Below are 15,327 nucleotides of genomic sequence, written 5' to 3'. Positions count from 1 at the left end.
CAAAACAGAGTTTTAAGTCGGCCTGACATTTTCGGGTTTGGCCCAATGTTTTTTCAAAAAGAAGAGCTTGATTTGAGCCTGACTTCACATTCGGTGTCATTTTTTTTAAACAAATACAGCCCTATAAACGCCTTGTTCTTAGACCAATTGTCTATTGTGTTTGTTGTATTGGTCTTTCCTGAGGCATCCTTGTATAGGCCGGTAAATCAAAATTTCGGGCCTAAACGGGCTTCTCAAAAACGATTCGGATTAAGGCCGAGTTTCGAGCTTGTATTTCGGGTTCTGGCCGGGTTAGGGATCCAATTTCTGGCCGTTTGCAACTCTGATAGGAGAAAATTATGTCATAATGAACATTCAACACGTACAAATGCGACAAGTGGTCTGATTTAAAAAAAATCAACCAACTTTCTTATAGTGCGACAAATGGTCTTATTTAAAAAAATTCAACCAATTTTCTTATAATGCGACAAGTGGTCTGATTTAAAAAAAATCAACCAACTTTCGTATAATGCGACAAATGGTCTTATTTAAAAACAAACAAATATATGATTCTAAAAAATACTTCGCTAAAAGCATCCAAGAATTTTTTTACATAAACCTTGCAAAAATCAAAGAAGAAAACAGCGGTTCATTTCAATTGTGAATATTCATTGAAACATCGCCGAAATTCGTAGTTATATATTTGAATTACGTCAGAAAACCGTACGTACTCGTTAGACCAGAACTTCTGTGATAACCGCAATATATTTCTGGTATATTATGCATGATTCGGAGATAGCCCTTGGATAAAGTTCGACTGGGCTGTCTTCAACAATTTTAAACTAATGACCAACAGAACAGCTATGGTAAAACGGGCTGATAATGCATAGTTCGGTTTTACTTTATTACAAGAAGCAATATGCAAAATGCTTTTGGTGGATTGTTGTTCAAATATGCAAGCCATCGGCTAAAACATGTAAAATATACTAGAACATCGGCTAATGTTCACCCTTTAAACGTATACCGATCAAAAATTGTCGTTTGGCATTGTAACATGCCACATCGTGCACTTGTTTGTATTAACTCAGATGCGCAGCTAACATTTTTTGTTTAGTTTCTGTTTCCGCGTAACAACGTTTCCGAAATTGCCAAGCTCAATATGGTTTAGGTGGCTCAGCCAAAAAAGTTTAACTGCAACTGCAGTAGAGAGACAAAGAAAACGCCACTAGGCAAAACGTTGTGACCAATCCAATGCATTGGTATATGGATGACCATGGAATCGGCAAAAAGAAACTGGAACACACTACAAGAAGAGTAAAACAAAAAGTTTTCTTTAGCCAATCGTTTCTTTTTATACTTGTTATTGTGTTAACCTGCGATCACATGCTTGTATAGCCTTGTAACTGGTTTTTATCTTTGCCTGTCGTGCACAAATCGAACAACCGCGCCAATGCCAACAGTACAAACAGCCAAAATGTAGTGAGCACAACCTGTGGCCTATAGGGACAAAGGGATAAGTCAACAAGACAGTAAATGCTGGTTCTGGATGCAGACCTGCAGTTGGTATTTTAAAATGCTTCTGATTAATAAGGTTTTCATTAAAAATGAACGATTGTTCGCAACTTTTTGACCTCAAACAAGTATTGTACTGGACTGTTATGTGCAAGGTCAGTATGTATTTTTATGTGACTTTTGTGACTGTGAACATTTAAACAGGTGTCGCCTTTAACAATTTGGAGTTATTGGAAAACTGTAAATGCGTAACCTGTATTCACAGCGTTAGAAACCCAATAAAAACAAGTTGAATGCAGAACTTGACAAATATTTGAACTTGGTCACTAAAAACACATCGTCAAACACGCATCAAGCTGTTTGGATTTAGGTCGATCATTGCAAGGGGTAATGTGGTTGTATAAGGCTGTCGAGTACTGTACTAATAGATTTCACGTAAAAAGCAATTTTGTACAGCCTAGAGTAGATGTATGATAATTCGGTTTCATTTAATCTTTAAAACTGTGTCATCCACAGTAATGTACAATTTTTCAAGTTATGGGCACTCCAAGTCAGGAAACTGATGGTTCAGGAAAATGCAATAAAATTATAGGATTTACATTTGCATTACTGGCAGCATTTAGTTGGGCGCTTGGTGGATTGGTATTCAAGTATGTAAAAGATGCTGGAGCCGATGAAGGTCAACTTGCAAGATCAATTCTGCAATTTATTGTCATCTTGCCACTGCTTACCTACAGAAAGGAGAAGATTTTTCAGGACGATTTGAAAACAAATTTCCTTGTTTTGGTGCGAGCTGCTGCAGCCATTATAGGAAATTGGTTTTACTACTCAAGTATAAAATTTATACCACTCGGTGATGCGGTGTCTGTAATGAGCTCCTACATAACTCTGGTCGGTTTGTTTGCCTGCATCTGTCTTAAGGGTAAGTGATATAACTTGTGATTGATTTCTGGTTTACGATATTGCTACAGAGAATTCGCACTTAATTAAGGGGCATGTTTTTACCTTCCAACTTTACTACACATTGAGCATTTTATCATGTTATTAAATCTCTTTTACTGTACAGAAAGTTGTTCGGTGATAAAGGCGTTGCTTTCAATCCTCACATTCGTCGGCTTGGTGCTTGTTGCTCGTCCATCCTTTTTATTTGGAAATCTCACATCGGAATCAGCAAGTAACACGATGTTTGGAATTCTGCTTGCATTAAGTGCAGCACTTTGCTTCGTGTTGGCGATCATCATTGCTCGTTTCTTAGGAACAAGAATTCATTACAGCATTGCCATGCTGCACTACTCATGGGTAGGAGCAGTGTACAGCCTTGCCTCAGCCACAAGCAAGGGAACTTTGAAAATTCCTTGTATGGACGACCTGCTACTTGTATCGCTGGTGGCAGTTATTGGTATTTTTGGACAGTTGTTCTCGATAATAGCTATTCAGAAAGAGAAAGCTGGGCAGGTGGCGGTTGTCCTATCTTCTGAAATCGTATTTGCTTTAGTGTTGCAGTTCATATTTTTAGATTATTTTCCAACTTTGACTAGTTTGATCGGCTCGCTTTTGATATTAGGAAGTTCCGTTACACTAACGTTGAAAAAGACTTGTAACAATACAAGCAAAGAGAGCGTTAAGGACAACGATAGTTCTTCGGTTAAAGAAGGATAAATCTGTAATTCGTCTCATATTTGTGGTTTTAAGCAGGTTAAATGGTAACCCAGATATGAAAACCAACTACGCAAAATACAACAAGATAATTGTTACTTAAACAACTCAACTAGTCATTTTTCTTGCAGTTTTGAGTCAATTTAATAACGCATGGCAATTTCTTCATATAAATGCAGGTTTACCATTTACATTATCTAAAGTGCATTACTACATTCAATATGTTTATCATATCTATGCATGTAATTTCGTTTAGTAATCATTTTTGGCATTTAAATTTCAAGAAATAGAAAGCCAAGCTCGTCGCTAACAGAAACAAAACTTCATTTTTCTCGTCGTGTGTGGTTGCAACTCAAGTACATTTTAAAGTTTCATTGATATTTCTCGTAATAAACTACATTCCTGCAATTGGGCTCACATAGGTACAAGTTAGAACGTTGTACCGGCAAGTGTTGAGCCGCTTCAATAGTACCTATTGTTTAAATACAACGTCCTTACTTGAAGCTTCTATTAGTACCAGAATTTAAACATTGACTCATCTGACATTACGACGATTGGCAGCTAACGATTTTTGTTTAGTTTTACCGCGTAGCAAGGTTTCCGTAAATGTTAATGTTCAACTTGCAAATCAACAACACTAAAAGCATAAAATAGTTTAGTGTATCTGACCAGTAATAAATCGGTGTATAAATTATACTACCACTGCAGTAAAGAGATAAAATAAAGTATTTGAAAAAATCCCTGCATTGCCTTTGTAATATCTTATTTGATGTAGACATTTTCGAAGCATATTACACTTTTCAGATAAATAAAATTTTGTTTTGAAGCAAGCGTGTATACTACTAATATTTGACACAAAGTTTATTGTTAGCAGATAAAGGATTCAAAAACATTGGCGCCGCATGAAAGAAACGGGCACACACTGGAAAAAACAAACGTTTTCTTTATGCATGTCCTTTCTGTTGTGACTTGTTATTTAGGGCACCCTGCGTCCTATTGTCCTAGATGCGCAAAAGTGTTCAATCTTATGTATAATAGCCTTGCTTTAAATTTGCCTCCTTTTCAACAAAATTTGCCTACTGTGCACAATTCTAACAAGAGCAGCAATTTGTAACTCGACTAGCAACTGAATGTAGAACATGTGGTAAGCATGACATGCGGCACATGTCAACAAAGAGTAAAGTCAAAAAGGGAACATATCCATTTATGATGCAGACCTTCAGTTGATATATATAATATAAGCTATTGCTGCCAGGCATAATATCAAGTTTGTAGAGCTCTTCTGGCAAATGTAATTAGTTGACATGATGAAATGGTTCTGACGAATAAGGTATTATGCACAGGTAAAATTACGTTACGACCGAACAAGTTGTCCTTTGTAACGACCTTAAAACTTTGAAGTATCGAACTAGACTGTAATTTGAGTAGGTCAGTGCGATTTTTTGTCATAAATTAATATCCGCTTTGCTATACGCATCGATAGATTCACAAGTTGTCTAGATTCGAGTTTGCCACAAAACCAGCCAGGGGTTCATATATCAGAGCGAGTGTTAATTGTTCTAATAGATTTAAACTTTAAAGTATCATAAAGTTATAGTGTGTTTTTTACAACTAATGTTGTCTTTTAGGCTAAAAGAAAATACATATCAAGCAGACCAGAAACGTTGATGTAAAATCAGTTTTAACCGACAAGAACACTCTTGTACACAGCTTCAATTATGGATTATCCACATCGAAAAGAAAAATGTCCTGAAAATGCAACAAAGTCATTGGATATACTTTCTCTCTGTTGGCAGCATTCAGCATGGCGCTTAATGGATTGTTATTCAAATACCTAAAAGATGCTGGAGCCGATCAAGTTCAACTTGCGAGATCAGTTTTGCAATTTATTGTCCTTTTACCACTGCTTACCTACAGAAAAGAAAAACTCTTTCAGGACGATTTTAAAACTAACTTTATGTTAGTTTTTCGAGGGTTGACCGGCGTCGTGGCAAACTGGTTGCTCTTCTCAAGTATGAAATTTATTCCACTTGGTGATGCGGTGTCTGTGATGAACTCTTACATAACGCTGGTCGGTTTATTTGCCTGCATCTGTCTCAAGGGTAAGTATTTTTTGTTTGATTTAAAGTGCATGATATGTCATGTAGGTCATCCATTGCACACATGTTTTGGCACTGTGTACGATTTTACTACTACTTACGATACTTGTCAACATGTCAACGTGTCCATTTTACTGTAGAACGGTGCTCCGTAGTCGAAGCTCTGCTTTCAATCCTCACTTTTGTCGGCATTGTACTTGTCGCTCGTCCTTCGTTCCTTTTCCAAAATCTGGCGTCAGAATCAACAGGAAATCTGATCATTGGAATACTGCTGTCATTTGCTTCAGCACTTGGTACCACGGTGTCCGTCATTGTTGTTCGCTACCTGGGTTCAGAAATCCATTTCAGCATCACAATGTTGCATTACTCATGGGTTGGAGTAGTCTACAGCCTTGCCTTAACGGCTAGCAAAGGAACCCTGCAAATTCCATGCATTGACGACTTGCTGCTGGTACTCCTGATTGCCGTTGTGGGTGTATTGGGACAAGTGTTAATGACCATTGCTATACAAAGAGAAAAAGCTGGACGTGTCGTAGTCGTACTATCGACGCAAATTATTTTTGCTCTCATTCTGCAATTAGTGTTTTTAGGTTATTTGCCAACCCTTACAAGTTTAATCGGTTCGTTGATCATTTTTTTTTCGTCCGTCGTTTTGACATTGAAAAAGATTTGGGGACGTGATACACAGAACGCAAAAACTGACAGAGATTAAAACAACCGTAGCCAGTCAAATAAAAACTCTATTTGACACCTTAGATATGTCCTTAAATAAATTTGCATGTTATAACCCAGGAAAAATGGATTTTGTTTGTGGTTCGTACGTTGTCAGTTTGTGGTACATCGTTTGCATATGTAAGTATTGTATTGTTTTGAGTCATACATGTGTATTGTATAAGTGGGAATAAAAATTGTGAACTCTCTAATTTTCTGGTGTACAGCATTCTATAAATCTCATGGACGTTTTGTAACCTGATGTAGACAGCAGGGCATGTTGTGTACTTCTTCTGTATTGGTTGCGGCATTTTCATTGAAAGTATTATGTTGAAAAACCGTTCACGCATATGGTTGTGTCCAGGGTTTTTTTAAGATTTGGTTTGGGTGACCGCTAAGTAGTTTTAAGAGACCGCAAGTGTTTCATTTAAATACCAAAAACTGTAGTTGTAGTTGCAAGTCCAAATTTTGGGAAACCGCTGGAGAAATTTGGGGGACCGTTTCAGTCCCCCAAAACACCTCAAAAAAAACACTGGTTGTGTCAGCGTAACCAACAAGAATAAATATGAACCGCTGCGTACAAAAAAGCTGCACCTTCTTACACAGTCTTACAACAGCTTTTAATTTCGCCAGTCAAGCGCAGATCCAATTGCTTTGTCAGCGATAATTCCATATCTTAACAAGCTGCCTGGTGTGGAAAATACAATCAACATGACTTTTCACTCAGTCAACAAAGAGTAAAGTCAACAAGGCAGTACTATTACAGTCGTTGCAAACTTGCAAATGCTATTGTGAAGTGATTCTGATGTACAAAGTATTTCGAAACTGTTTTATTATGCTCGCATCATGCAGCTTTTCTTATTTAATTGGGGATTAAGAAGTTTAAAGCTCTATATTAGTTCACACACGGCAAGTTAAACTGGATTAAAATCAGACTTTACCAATGTTTGATGTTCTCTTCAGGGTTTATGCACCGCCAGACACAAAAGTAGAACAAACATCCAAGTTAGCTATTGCGATTAGGTGACATGAAGTTTATACTGACATCAGGTTGAGTTCTGTTTTAGTGGCATTTCGTGGCAAGGTACGTTTTTTAGCTAAAAGTGCGATGTCGATTTTGGAACAAAACGATTGACCATGAAGTAAGTTGCTTAGAAAATAAGGCGGGTATATGTAAAAATCCCGTCTCACCTCAAGTGTAACTTAATTTTCCTTTTCTACTTTGCTTTTATACATCTGGGTAACTAAAGATACTTGATTTGCCGGTTATATCCTACAGTACTTTACTCATTCGTTTCGTAGAAACGTCAGTTTAAAACAATCATCATTGTTCTACCAACTGATGTTTGGAGGATGAGCTTGATACAGTAAACGTCTTTAGTAGGACTGGTGTACTTTTATTTATGAGCAAGTGTGCTGTGACCTGTGATCGTTGTGGTCTACACGAACGATTCAGGGCTGGCCCCTGTAATACACGTATGTTCATCTTAAATGTTCAATACAACGTACGTTTGTGCAACTTTAATTTTGTCCTTAGCTAAACCTCTTTTTAAATCTGTGTACCTCAAATCTTCAAATCTGGAAATTTGTTCTTTAGAGATTTTTTACATATTGTTCCTAAAACATGAACTACTCAAACCGAAAAGAAAAATGTTCTGAAAAATGCAACAAGGTTGTTGGATTTACATTTGCATTACTGGCAGCATTTAGCTGGGCGCTTTGTGGATTGTTATTCAAATATGTGAAAGATGCTGGAGCCGATGAAGTTCAACTTGCGAGATCAATTCTGCAATTTATTGTATCTTTACCACTGCTTACCTACAGAAGAGAAAATATCTTTCAGGATGACCTGAAAACGAACCTTTTGATAATTATTCGTGGTGCCATCAGCGTCTTAGGAAATTGGTTTTTCTACTCAAGTATCAAGTTTGCGCCACTTGGTGATGCGGTATCTGTTACCAACACCTGCATAACTTTGGTCGGATTGGTTGCCTGCATCTGCCTTAAAGGTTTGTAAAATACATTGTGCTTTAATTATAACAGCATACCAAGCACATCAACATGTTAATTAGCACATTTAGCAGTAGATAAGACTTTACTCATTATGGTATCTGACAACAAAGTATTTTAATTCGTAGAGCTCTTCTGACAATAGTATTTCCATTCTGACGTTTCGACGTCCAATTCAGGTCGCATTTTGGGTAAAAAAAACGTCATATGCAGGTCGCCTTCAGGGTAAATAACACTGAATGCCTGTGAAAAGTGCACGGTAAACAAAGGGGAAAAAAGAAATAAACGCAAGCTCGCCACAACGCAACGAATGATTGGGCTTCTAATGTAAGAACACTTGTCTGTAGCACAATGAAAGCATCACGTCTGTTTTGATGTTTTTTAACTAGAGAAATAATCTTTTCCTGTAGTTAGGCTCCCGGGCGGCCTTGTGATACCGCGTGATTGGAAATGGCGTCGTTGTATAAAAATACACATGTCAGAGGAGCTCTATAAATTTGATAATATGCCTGGCAGCAACAGCTGACATATTATTTTACTGTACAGAAAGTTGCTCGGTGATCGAAGCTTTGCTTTCAATCCTCACATTTGTCGGCTTGGTTCTTGTTGCTCGTCCTTCGTTCCTATTTCGAAATATGGCATCGGAATCAGCAGAAAACATGACGGCTGGAATCCTACTAGCATTTGCTACAGTACTTTGTAACACGGCATCCATTATTGTCATACGCTACCTGGGTTCAGGAGTCCATTTTATCATTACAATGTTGCATTACTCATGGGTTGGAGTAGTCTACAGCCTTGCTTTATTCGCAAGCGAAGGAACCCTGCAAATCCCATGTATGGACGACCTGCTGCTCATATTGCTGATTGCCGTTGTGGGTATATTGGGACAAATGCTTATGACCATTTCTTTACAAAAGGAAAAGGCTGGACATGTCGTAGTCGTACAATCGACGCAAATTATTTTTGCTTTGATTCTGCAATTAGTGTTTTTAGGTTACTCGCCAACACTTACTAGTTTAATCGGTTCGCTGATCATATTTTTTTCGTCCGTCGTTTTGACGTTAAAGAAGATTCGGGGAAGTAATACGCAGAAAGAAAAAGCTGACAGAGATTAAAACAAATGAGCAAATGAAAAACTTTTTTAAAACCTCATATTCGTAGTCAATTTTGCCTGTCGTAACCCTAATTGACCCCTTTTGCAGTGTTGTACGATGTTTGTGTATTGTAACTTATTTCCTTAGCTTCCAGGTTGAATTCGTACTCTGAAAAAGCTGTCTTATCTACAAACCGACGTCATATAACATAAAGTACAATTTTACCTTTATGAAGTTAAAACTTTTTAACATTTGCTAATCATGACTGAGTTCACTTAACGTGAAATCTTTAGCTTGAAAAAAAGTACACCTCCTTTTCGTACAATGTATTTGCACACTACCAGCATGCTAGTTTAGTGAAATGAAAAGCACAGGTATACATATTATGTTAGTCAACAATCCCTACATATTTACAACGTATCAAAAATTTTGCGTACAAACGCCACTCATAACACAAGGCTAAAGCATACAATCTCACTTCACAAAAGGCTAGTCCAGTTTTTAGGTCAATGTCCTCTGCACACTTCTGAGGAACTCAATCCAGAATTCAAACGGAGCGTACTCATGTAATGTGATCAGCTCGAACTGCAGGTTTTATATAGGGCGCTATTACATGAGGACAGTTGCGATTACAGATCATACATGCAATGCTAGGCACTACTTCTAGCTTCGTCAGCAATCCAAGAGAAATATTGCGAGCAATTGGACTGAGTGTATGTGACGGGAAATTGCTTCTGGTTGTGTGTAAACTCGACCAAATTTGGTAGTGTTTAAATCGGTAGTAAACCTGCAAGACTTTATTGGAAAATCAGACAACGTTGTGTTACGCAACAGTATACCTGTACGCAAACATTGATTTAATACTGTCCTTTCTGTTGGTTGACAAATCAGATCGTTTGCATTGAGCATTCCATAAAAATCATCTGTAGAGGGTTTCGTCGCGTTAAGCCCAGGCTTGCTCGATTTTTGTAAAGTGTGTTTGCAGATGTAGTATACATTGTTTGCAAACGCAGATACTTCGCTGTGTTTGCATTACACATGCACATCGAGTAAGTGACACCACTTCGGCTAACAACGGATATTTCGTTTACTCGCATTGTCTCGTGTGCAGACAACATCACACTTATTGACCGTCATTTTAGCCTTATTACGAAGAACCAGGCATGTTCTGAAGAGAGTATTGGTTAGTTAGACAGACTACTCTAAACTATAAACAAACCACGACTAACAATGCAATGGCTAAGCTTCATGAAAACGCCATACATTTCAACGATCTATTGTAGAATATGGAATGTACTCAAAATACGCAATTTACCTAACTACTTGGAATGTTTTTTTTTAGCTCAGAGAAGTGCTTTTTTATTTTTGCAGTCCAGAAAAATACTATGACACCTAGTGATTGTTATAACAGGGATTTTTTCAGAATTGACACTGTGAACTGCATGCTTTGAATAGCAGCCTACAAAGTAAGACTTTCAAAGAAAACTAACAATTGTACTTACAGGCATTACACTGACGCTGATCGTCTGCTGCTCTTTTTGAGTACATTTTGTACTTACAGATTTAACATTTTTCACATGCACATACCGCAACTATTCAGGATGCAAGCAATTAAGACCAATCGCAGCCAAATCGGGAAAAGTACTCGAACTCAGAACAAAGAATTTCTACTGCGCCGAGAGATTGGACTTGCCGGAAGTGTAGCAGTCATTGCAGGAATTATGGTTGGTTCTGGAATATTCGTCTCCCCGACTGGGGTTTTAGCTGGATCCAACAACAGTGTAGGTCTCAGCCTTGTCGTGTGGGCCGGCTGTGGTGTCATAGCTATGGTGGGCGCCCTTTGTTACTGTGAGCTTGGGTCTTGCTTTAGCATTTCAGGTGGGACCTACACTTATATACATGCAGGGTGTGGACCCTGGCTAGCTTTCTCTTATGTGTGGTGCACTTGCCTAATTTCCATGGGAACTGCTATAGCTGCGTTGGCGTTAACTTTTGGAGATTACGCTGTTGAATCATTCTATCCCAGCACTTGTAAACCATCGAGATATTTTTCCAAGGTATTAGTAAATTGTTTTTGTTAGTTACAATAGGTTGGTACAAATAAGACATACGACACTTGTCTATTTTCAGGCTATCGCGGCTAGTCTACTTTTACTTCTTACTATCGTCAATTGCGTAAGTCTAAAATTTGCATCAAAACTGCAAGAAATTCTCACTTGGGCAAAGTTTGTGGGAATGGCTGTAATAATAGTTGGAGGAATCGTCCGTTTGTGCCAGGGTGACCAAGTAGGAACAAATAACTTCAGCAACGCTTTTCGTAAAGAAGACTTGGTCGGTATAGGCTTTTCCGAAGTTGGCCTGGCATTTTATCAAGGCCTGTGGGCTTATGATGGATGGAACGGGTTAAACACTCTTGCAGAAGAAGTAAAAGATTCGCATAAAACCATACCAAGAGCCATCTTAATCGCAGTGCCTTTAGTGACAATGTTTTATATAATGGTAAACATCTCTTATTTTGCAGGTAGGTATTGAACGTACAGTTGATCGTAAGGTTTCATTTGCCTCGTTAAACCTATTTGCACGTTTCAGTTCTTACCCCTGAGGAGATTTTACAAAGCAACGCAGTCGCAGTAACGTGGGCATCACGTGTGCTTGGTCCTGTTGCTTGGATTATACCGGTATCTGTTTGTTTGTCAATTGCTGGTTCCCTGAATGGAACGGTCATTGCAGCAGGTCGAATTCCACTGGCGGCGGCCAGGCGTGGTCAGCTTCCCAAGGTTGGGCTGATTTAATGTAATGTTGCGCAGAAAAGGTTGATTTAAGCATGCTACTTCTGATACTTTTCACAGATATTTGAAATGGCTGACATTCATTACCACACGCCAACTCCGGCGTTAATTTTTACGACGTTGACGGGGCTGATTTATCTGCTTCCAAACGACTTTAATTCACTGATTAATGCTTTTAGCTTTAGTAAGTGGATCTTTCTAGCTCTTTCCATAGCTAGCATTTTGGTCATGAGAATCACTCGTCCTACGATGAAACGACCATTTAAGGTTCGATACGAGATCATGTAGGCTAAAAACAAATGGTAAACTACCAGCTACTTTATTTTATAGATTCCGATTCCTGTTCCGGTTTTAGCCGTCGTCATTTGTTGCTACCTCCTTGTTGCGCCTCTCGTTTACAAACCAGATGTTCTAATTTTGTATTCTCTCGCGTTTTTGCTTGCCTCGCCCATTGTGTATTACTTTTTTGCATACAAGTGGCGTGAATGCAATGGACTTGACAAGATAACTCTGGTGCTTCAAAAACTCCTTCAAGTTGCACCAACGACATGGGAAGATTGTAATTAAATTAAAAATATATATATTTGCGTGTTGATTTGTCACAAAAATTACCAATTGCTTCGCTTACTCAAGATTATATTTTGTACTAACCCATAAACAAGTCTGTTCTTTTCCTGGCCATGTGTGTCACATGATTAGCATGTTTTGTGCCCAAACGGGTCTGGTCAAAGTGTCAAACTACATTGTGGTAAATATAATAGAAGCGATAATTGTGTGTAACTAAATATAACCGTACATTTTCCGCTTTTAAAAACAGTCGTTTTGTATAACAATTTAATACTAGAAGCCAATAGTTTTTGGTAACTCTGTTAGGGTGACTTATCTGTTTAAGAACTGTTTAGGACCGAAATGCTTTAAAATATTGTGACATTTGCATTCTACCATTTTCATATTATTGTTTCAGTTTTACTGCTTTGTTCTGAATGTGTCGTCCATTAAAGTTAACTCTGAAATATTATAACTTAACACAAGTTCTTGTTTAGATTTACACCTGTAGATGGATATCTTGAATTTCAGTTTATTTTGCCTGTTATCTCTGCTTAGATTATCACAATCGTTTGCAAGTGCAACAGAAACCAATACTTCCTCTTCACAATGGGTTGAAGGTACACTTGTAGGAAGCAGTGGAAATGAGAAAAGCTACCGGCGTGAATGCTGGTCTAAAAAAAATTGCGACAAAGATATCATGACTGGATCTGTCTCACCAGACTGTATGAGGTATTTGGAACAGTTTAGCAATGCTACAGCAAAGTTTATTAACTGCACTGTTGCTAATGCACGGCCACTGCATTACTGCGAAAACTGTGTGTCAGAATACATGTCAGTAAACAATGTTTACAAGATCATCTTCAACAATGAAGGAAAGAATGAATCAAGTAACTGCAAAAGGCAAATTTTACGAGCTGACAATGTACAGGTTGTACTGGCAACTTATAATTTCATCTTATACATATGGGACAAATCAAAATGTGATCAATGTTTCGATGTCACGGAAAGTAATGACACACAGATATACAAGCCAGCAGAAAGCACAAAAAAGTTGTTGGCAATGATTGAAAACACACTTTCGTGTTTCAGTGACTTTGGCCAGGGGGTCGTACCAGGTTTAGTTACCCAAGATCCCAACCAAACGGTTTGCAGTTTTTGCGTAAAGCTATACTGCGAGGCAAATGACTATTATGAAACAGTGGAAAAAGAAAACAAACTGTGCAGTGATCTCATTGATTCTATGAATTATACAAGGCTAGATTGGGGACAAAAATTTAAGTGCTCTGTTGCACAAAAAGATCAAGGTGAAATATGGGAAATAGCTGCACTTGTGTTTTCTCTACCAATACTACTGTATGTTGGCGTTTGGATGCATGCTAACCAGGACTTTTTGCTGGGTCACTGTGGTGTGATCAGACACACAAGGCTGGACAATGCCGAATAATTTTCAACAAATATAATTGATCGTTTTAAGTTTGCCAAAACAAATTTGTAACAAAACTCAATAATGTTCTGTTTAAACTGTTAAAAGACTATTCATTTCCCAGATTTAAATATTCTGTACTTGAAATGTGATTACTATTTAATGTTTATTATACTTTCATCAGAATAAAGCAAATTGCTGCTGGTTAAATTGCAATGTGAATTTAAATAAAAGTAAATACTACGTTTTTCTATTATGTGCATTGGCTACATTATCACTGTGCTTTACTGTGGTACAGGGTGTCTGTTCAGCATAATATGATTAAGGATAATTTGTTTGATTTTTGTGCAATACCATCATGTCTGAAGATTTAAAGAAGTACCTCTACCGTCAGCTGAGTAGTATCAAAGGATTGTACGCTATTGTTGTGTCTGATCGTGATGGTGTGCCTATTTTAAAGGTAACATTAACATAAAGGTTTGCTTCATTGGTACAGACAATTTTGGTTATTCACAACTAGTGAAGGGACAAGTACCCAGTATCGAACGATTTCAGTGGTATCGATACTCGGTATCCAAATATTTTGTCTCAGTTTTCGATACCAAAGTGCCAGTACCGAAGGCCGATTTACACCATAAGAACATGGGCAACTTTATGCCAATATTTGCTTCGGACAGCACAAAAGTGGAAAAAAGTTCCGCCAGTTTACGTACATCTTTTTCACTATCACGTGGTGATTACATTTTTCGGCATGTGTGAGTGTACGCCTGTACCCCGACCATGGCAGATAAATTAGCCAGTGATATACAACTAAGTACAACACTAGACTTAAGTACTCGGTAATCTTACTCTGTATCAAAGGTATATACATGTGGTACTCGTACTCGCTTCAAAACCTGGTATCGTCCCATCACTATTCACAACACAATGATTAAAAAATGTGAACATGTTATAAATGACAGTACAGTCACCTAGCATTCTCATGTGGCAAGGCGTAGACTTGTGGTTTACATATGAGTGTACCGTGATTGCGCTTGTCTGCATAGATGCTTCAGGGCTGACAGTAGTGAATTTATGTCCATCTTTACATGATAAAAAAGTGTATTAACACCAAAATATTAGAATGTTTTTTGTTGTTCAGGTAGCAAACGAGAAAGCACCTGAATTTGCTTTGCGGTCTGGATTTCTCAGCACTTTCCCACTTGCATCTGATCTTTCGGGGAAGCTTGGGTTTGGAAAGAACGAGTTCTTTATTTGTTTTTACAACAACCACACCATAGTGCATTTTAATCGGTAAGTTTTGGGTGAAGTTGTTTTTTCACATTTATTTACAAATAACGCAATGATTTTTCTAGGCAACCATTGACTGTCAGTTTTATTGCCTGTTCAACTGTCAACACTGGTCTAATTCTGAACCTCGGTGCAGAGTTAAAGAATTCTCTTGACGGTTTAAAGCAAATAGTCAAAGACTAAAATTTCATTGTTTTGCGGAATCAATATAC

The 15,327-nt window shown here is 37.9% G+C and overlaps 5 protein-coding genes across 5 annotated transcripts; all 5 read left to right on the top strand.

Annotated features, from left to right (window-relative positions):
- Positions 1 to 1,753: 1,753 nt before the first annotated feature.
- Positions 1,754 to 3,547, top strand: LOC145238540 (solute carrier family 35 member G1-like). The gene is made up of 2 exons (XM_080101743.1): positions 1,754 to 2,413; positions 2,558 to 3,547. The coding sequence occupies exons 1-2, from the start codon at positions 2,029 to 2,031 to the stop codon at positions 3,148 to 3,150; spliced, it is 978 nt and encodes a 325-aa protein (XP_079957869.1). The 5' UTR covers positions 1,754 to 2,028; the 3' UTR covers positions 3,151 to 3,547.
- Positions 3,548 to 7,581: 4,034 nt separating this feature from the next.
- LOC145237790 (solute carrier family 35 member G1-like) lies at positions 7,582 to 9,317 on the top strand. Its single transcript, XM_080100779.1, has 2 exons — positions 7,582 to 7,966; positions 8,514 to 9,317. The coding sequence occupies exons 1-2, from the start codon at positions 7,582 to 7,584 to the stop codon at positions 9,083 to 9,085; spliced, it is 957 nt and encodes a 318-aa protein (XP_079956905.1). The 3' UTR covers positions 9,086 to 9,317.
- A 1,468-nt stretch (positions 9,318 to 10,785) lies between these two features.
- On the top strand, positions 10,786 to 12,794 carry LOC145238642 (b(0,+)-type amino acid transporter 1-like). Its single transcript, XM_080101874.1, has 5 exons — positions 10,786 to 11,121; positions 11,195 to 11,585; positions 11,654 to 11,841; positions 11,914 to 12,120; positions 12,184 to 12,794. Exons 1-5 carry the CDS (start codon positions 10,786 to 10,788, stop codon positions 12,418 to 12,420), a joined length of 1,359 nt encoding a protein of 452 aa, XP_079958000.1. The 3' UTR covers positions 12,421 to 12,794.
- Positions 12,795 to 12,870: 76 nt separating this feature from the next.
- Positions 12,871 to 14,122, top strand: LOC145238645 (osteopetrosis-associated transmembrane protein 1-like). Its single transcript, XM_080101877.1, has one exon. It carries the CDS (start codon positions 12,911 to 12,913, stop codon positions 13,844 to 13,846), a length of 936 nt encoding a protein of 311 aa, XP_079958003.1. The 5' UTR covers positions 12,871 to 12,910; the 3' UTR covers positions 13,847 to 14,122.
- On the top strand, positions 14,112 to 15,298 carry LOC145238646 (ragulator complex protein LAMTOR3-like). The gene is made up of 3 exons (XM_080101879.1): positions 14,112 to 14,285; positions 14,967 to 15,118; positions 15,181 to 15,298. Exons 1-3 carry the CDS (start codon positions 14,184 to 14,186, stop codon positions 15,296 to 15,298), a joined length of 372 nt encoding a protein of 123 aa, XP_079958005.1. The 5' UTR covers positions 14,112 to 14,183.
- Positions 15,299 to 15,327: the final 29 nt, after the last annotated feature.

This window comes from Phallusia mammillata, chromosome 7 (assembly GCF_965637545.1).
Source record: "Phallusia mammillata chromosome 7, kaPhaMamm4.hap1.1, whole genome shotgun sequence".
Taxonomy (NCBI): Eukaryota; Metazoa; Chordata; class Ascidiacea; order Phlebobranchia; family Ascidiidae; genus Phallusia; species Phallusia mammillata.
Note: the sequence above shows the minus strand (reverse complement) of the source record. Positions and strands in the feature narration are given on the sequence as shown.

Bases quoted from the DNA above. Each gene is read 5' to 3' on its own strand.
- LOC145238540 (XM_080101743.1), top strand. From the start codon at position 2,029: ATGGGCACTCCAAGTCAGGAAACTGATGGTTCAGGAAAATGCAATAAA. The intron at 2,414-2,557 runs GTAAGTGATATA...TTTACTGTACAG, and splicing joins TGCCTGCATCTGTCTTAAGG to AAAGTTGTTCGGTGATAAAG.
- LOC145237790 (XM_080100779.1), top strand. From the start codon at position 7,582: ATGAACTACTCAAACCGAAAAGAAAAATGTTCTGAAAAATGCAACAAG. The intron at 7,967-8,513 runs GTTTGTAAAATA...TTTACTGTACAG, and splicing joins TGCCTGCATCTGCCTTAAAG to AAAGTTGCTCGGTGATCGAA.
- LOC145238642 (XM_080101874.1), top strand. From the start codon at position 10,786: ATGGTTGGTTCTGGAATATTCGTCTCCCCGACTGGGGTTTTAGCTGGA. The intron at 11,122-11,194 runs GTATTAGTAAAT...GTCTATTTTCAG, and splicing joins CATCGAGATATTTTTCCAAG to GCTATCGCGGCTAGTCTACT. The intron at 11,842-11,913 runs GTTGGGCTGATT...TACTTTTCACAG, and splicing joins GGCGTGGTCAGCTTCCCAAG to ATATTTGAAATGGCTGACAT.
- LOC145238645 (XM_080101877.1), top strand. From the start codon at position 12,911: ATGGATATCTTGAATTTCAGTTTATTTTGCCTGTTATCTCTGCTTAGA.
- LOC145238646 (XM_080101879.1), top strand. From the start codon at position 14,184: ATGTCTGAAGATTTAAAGAAGTACCTCTACCGTCAGCTGAGTAGTATC. The intron at 14,286-14,966 runs GTAACATTAACA...TTTGTTGTTCAG, and splicing joins ATGGTGTGCCTATTTTAAAG to GTAGCAAACGAGAAAGCACC. The intron at 15,119-15,180 runs GTAAGTTTTGGG...TGATTTTTCTAG, and splicing joins ACCATAGTGCATTTTAATCG to GCAACCATTGACTGTCAGTT.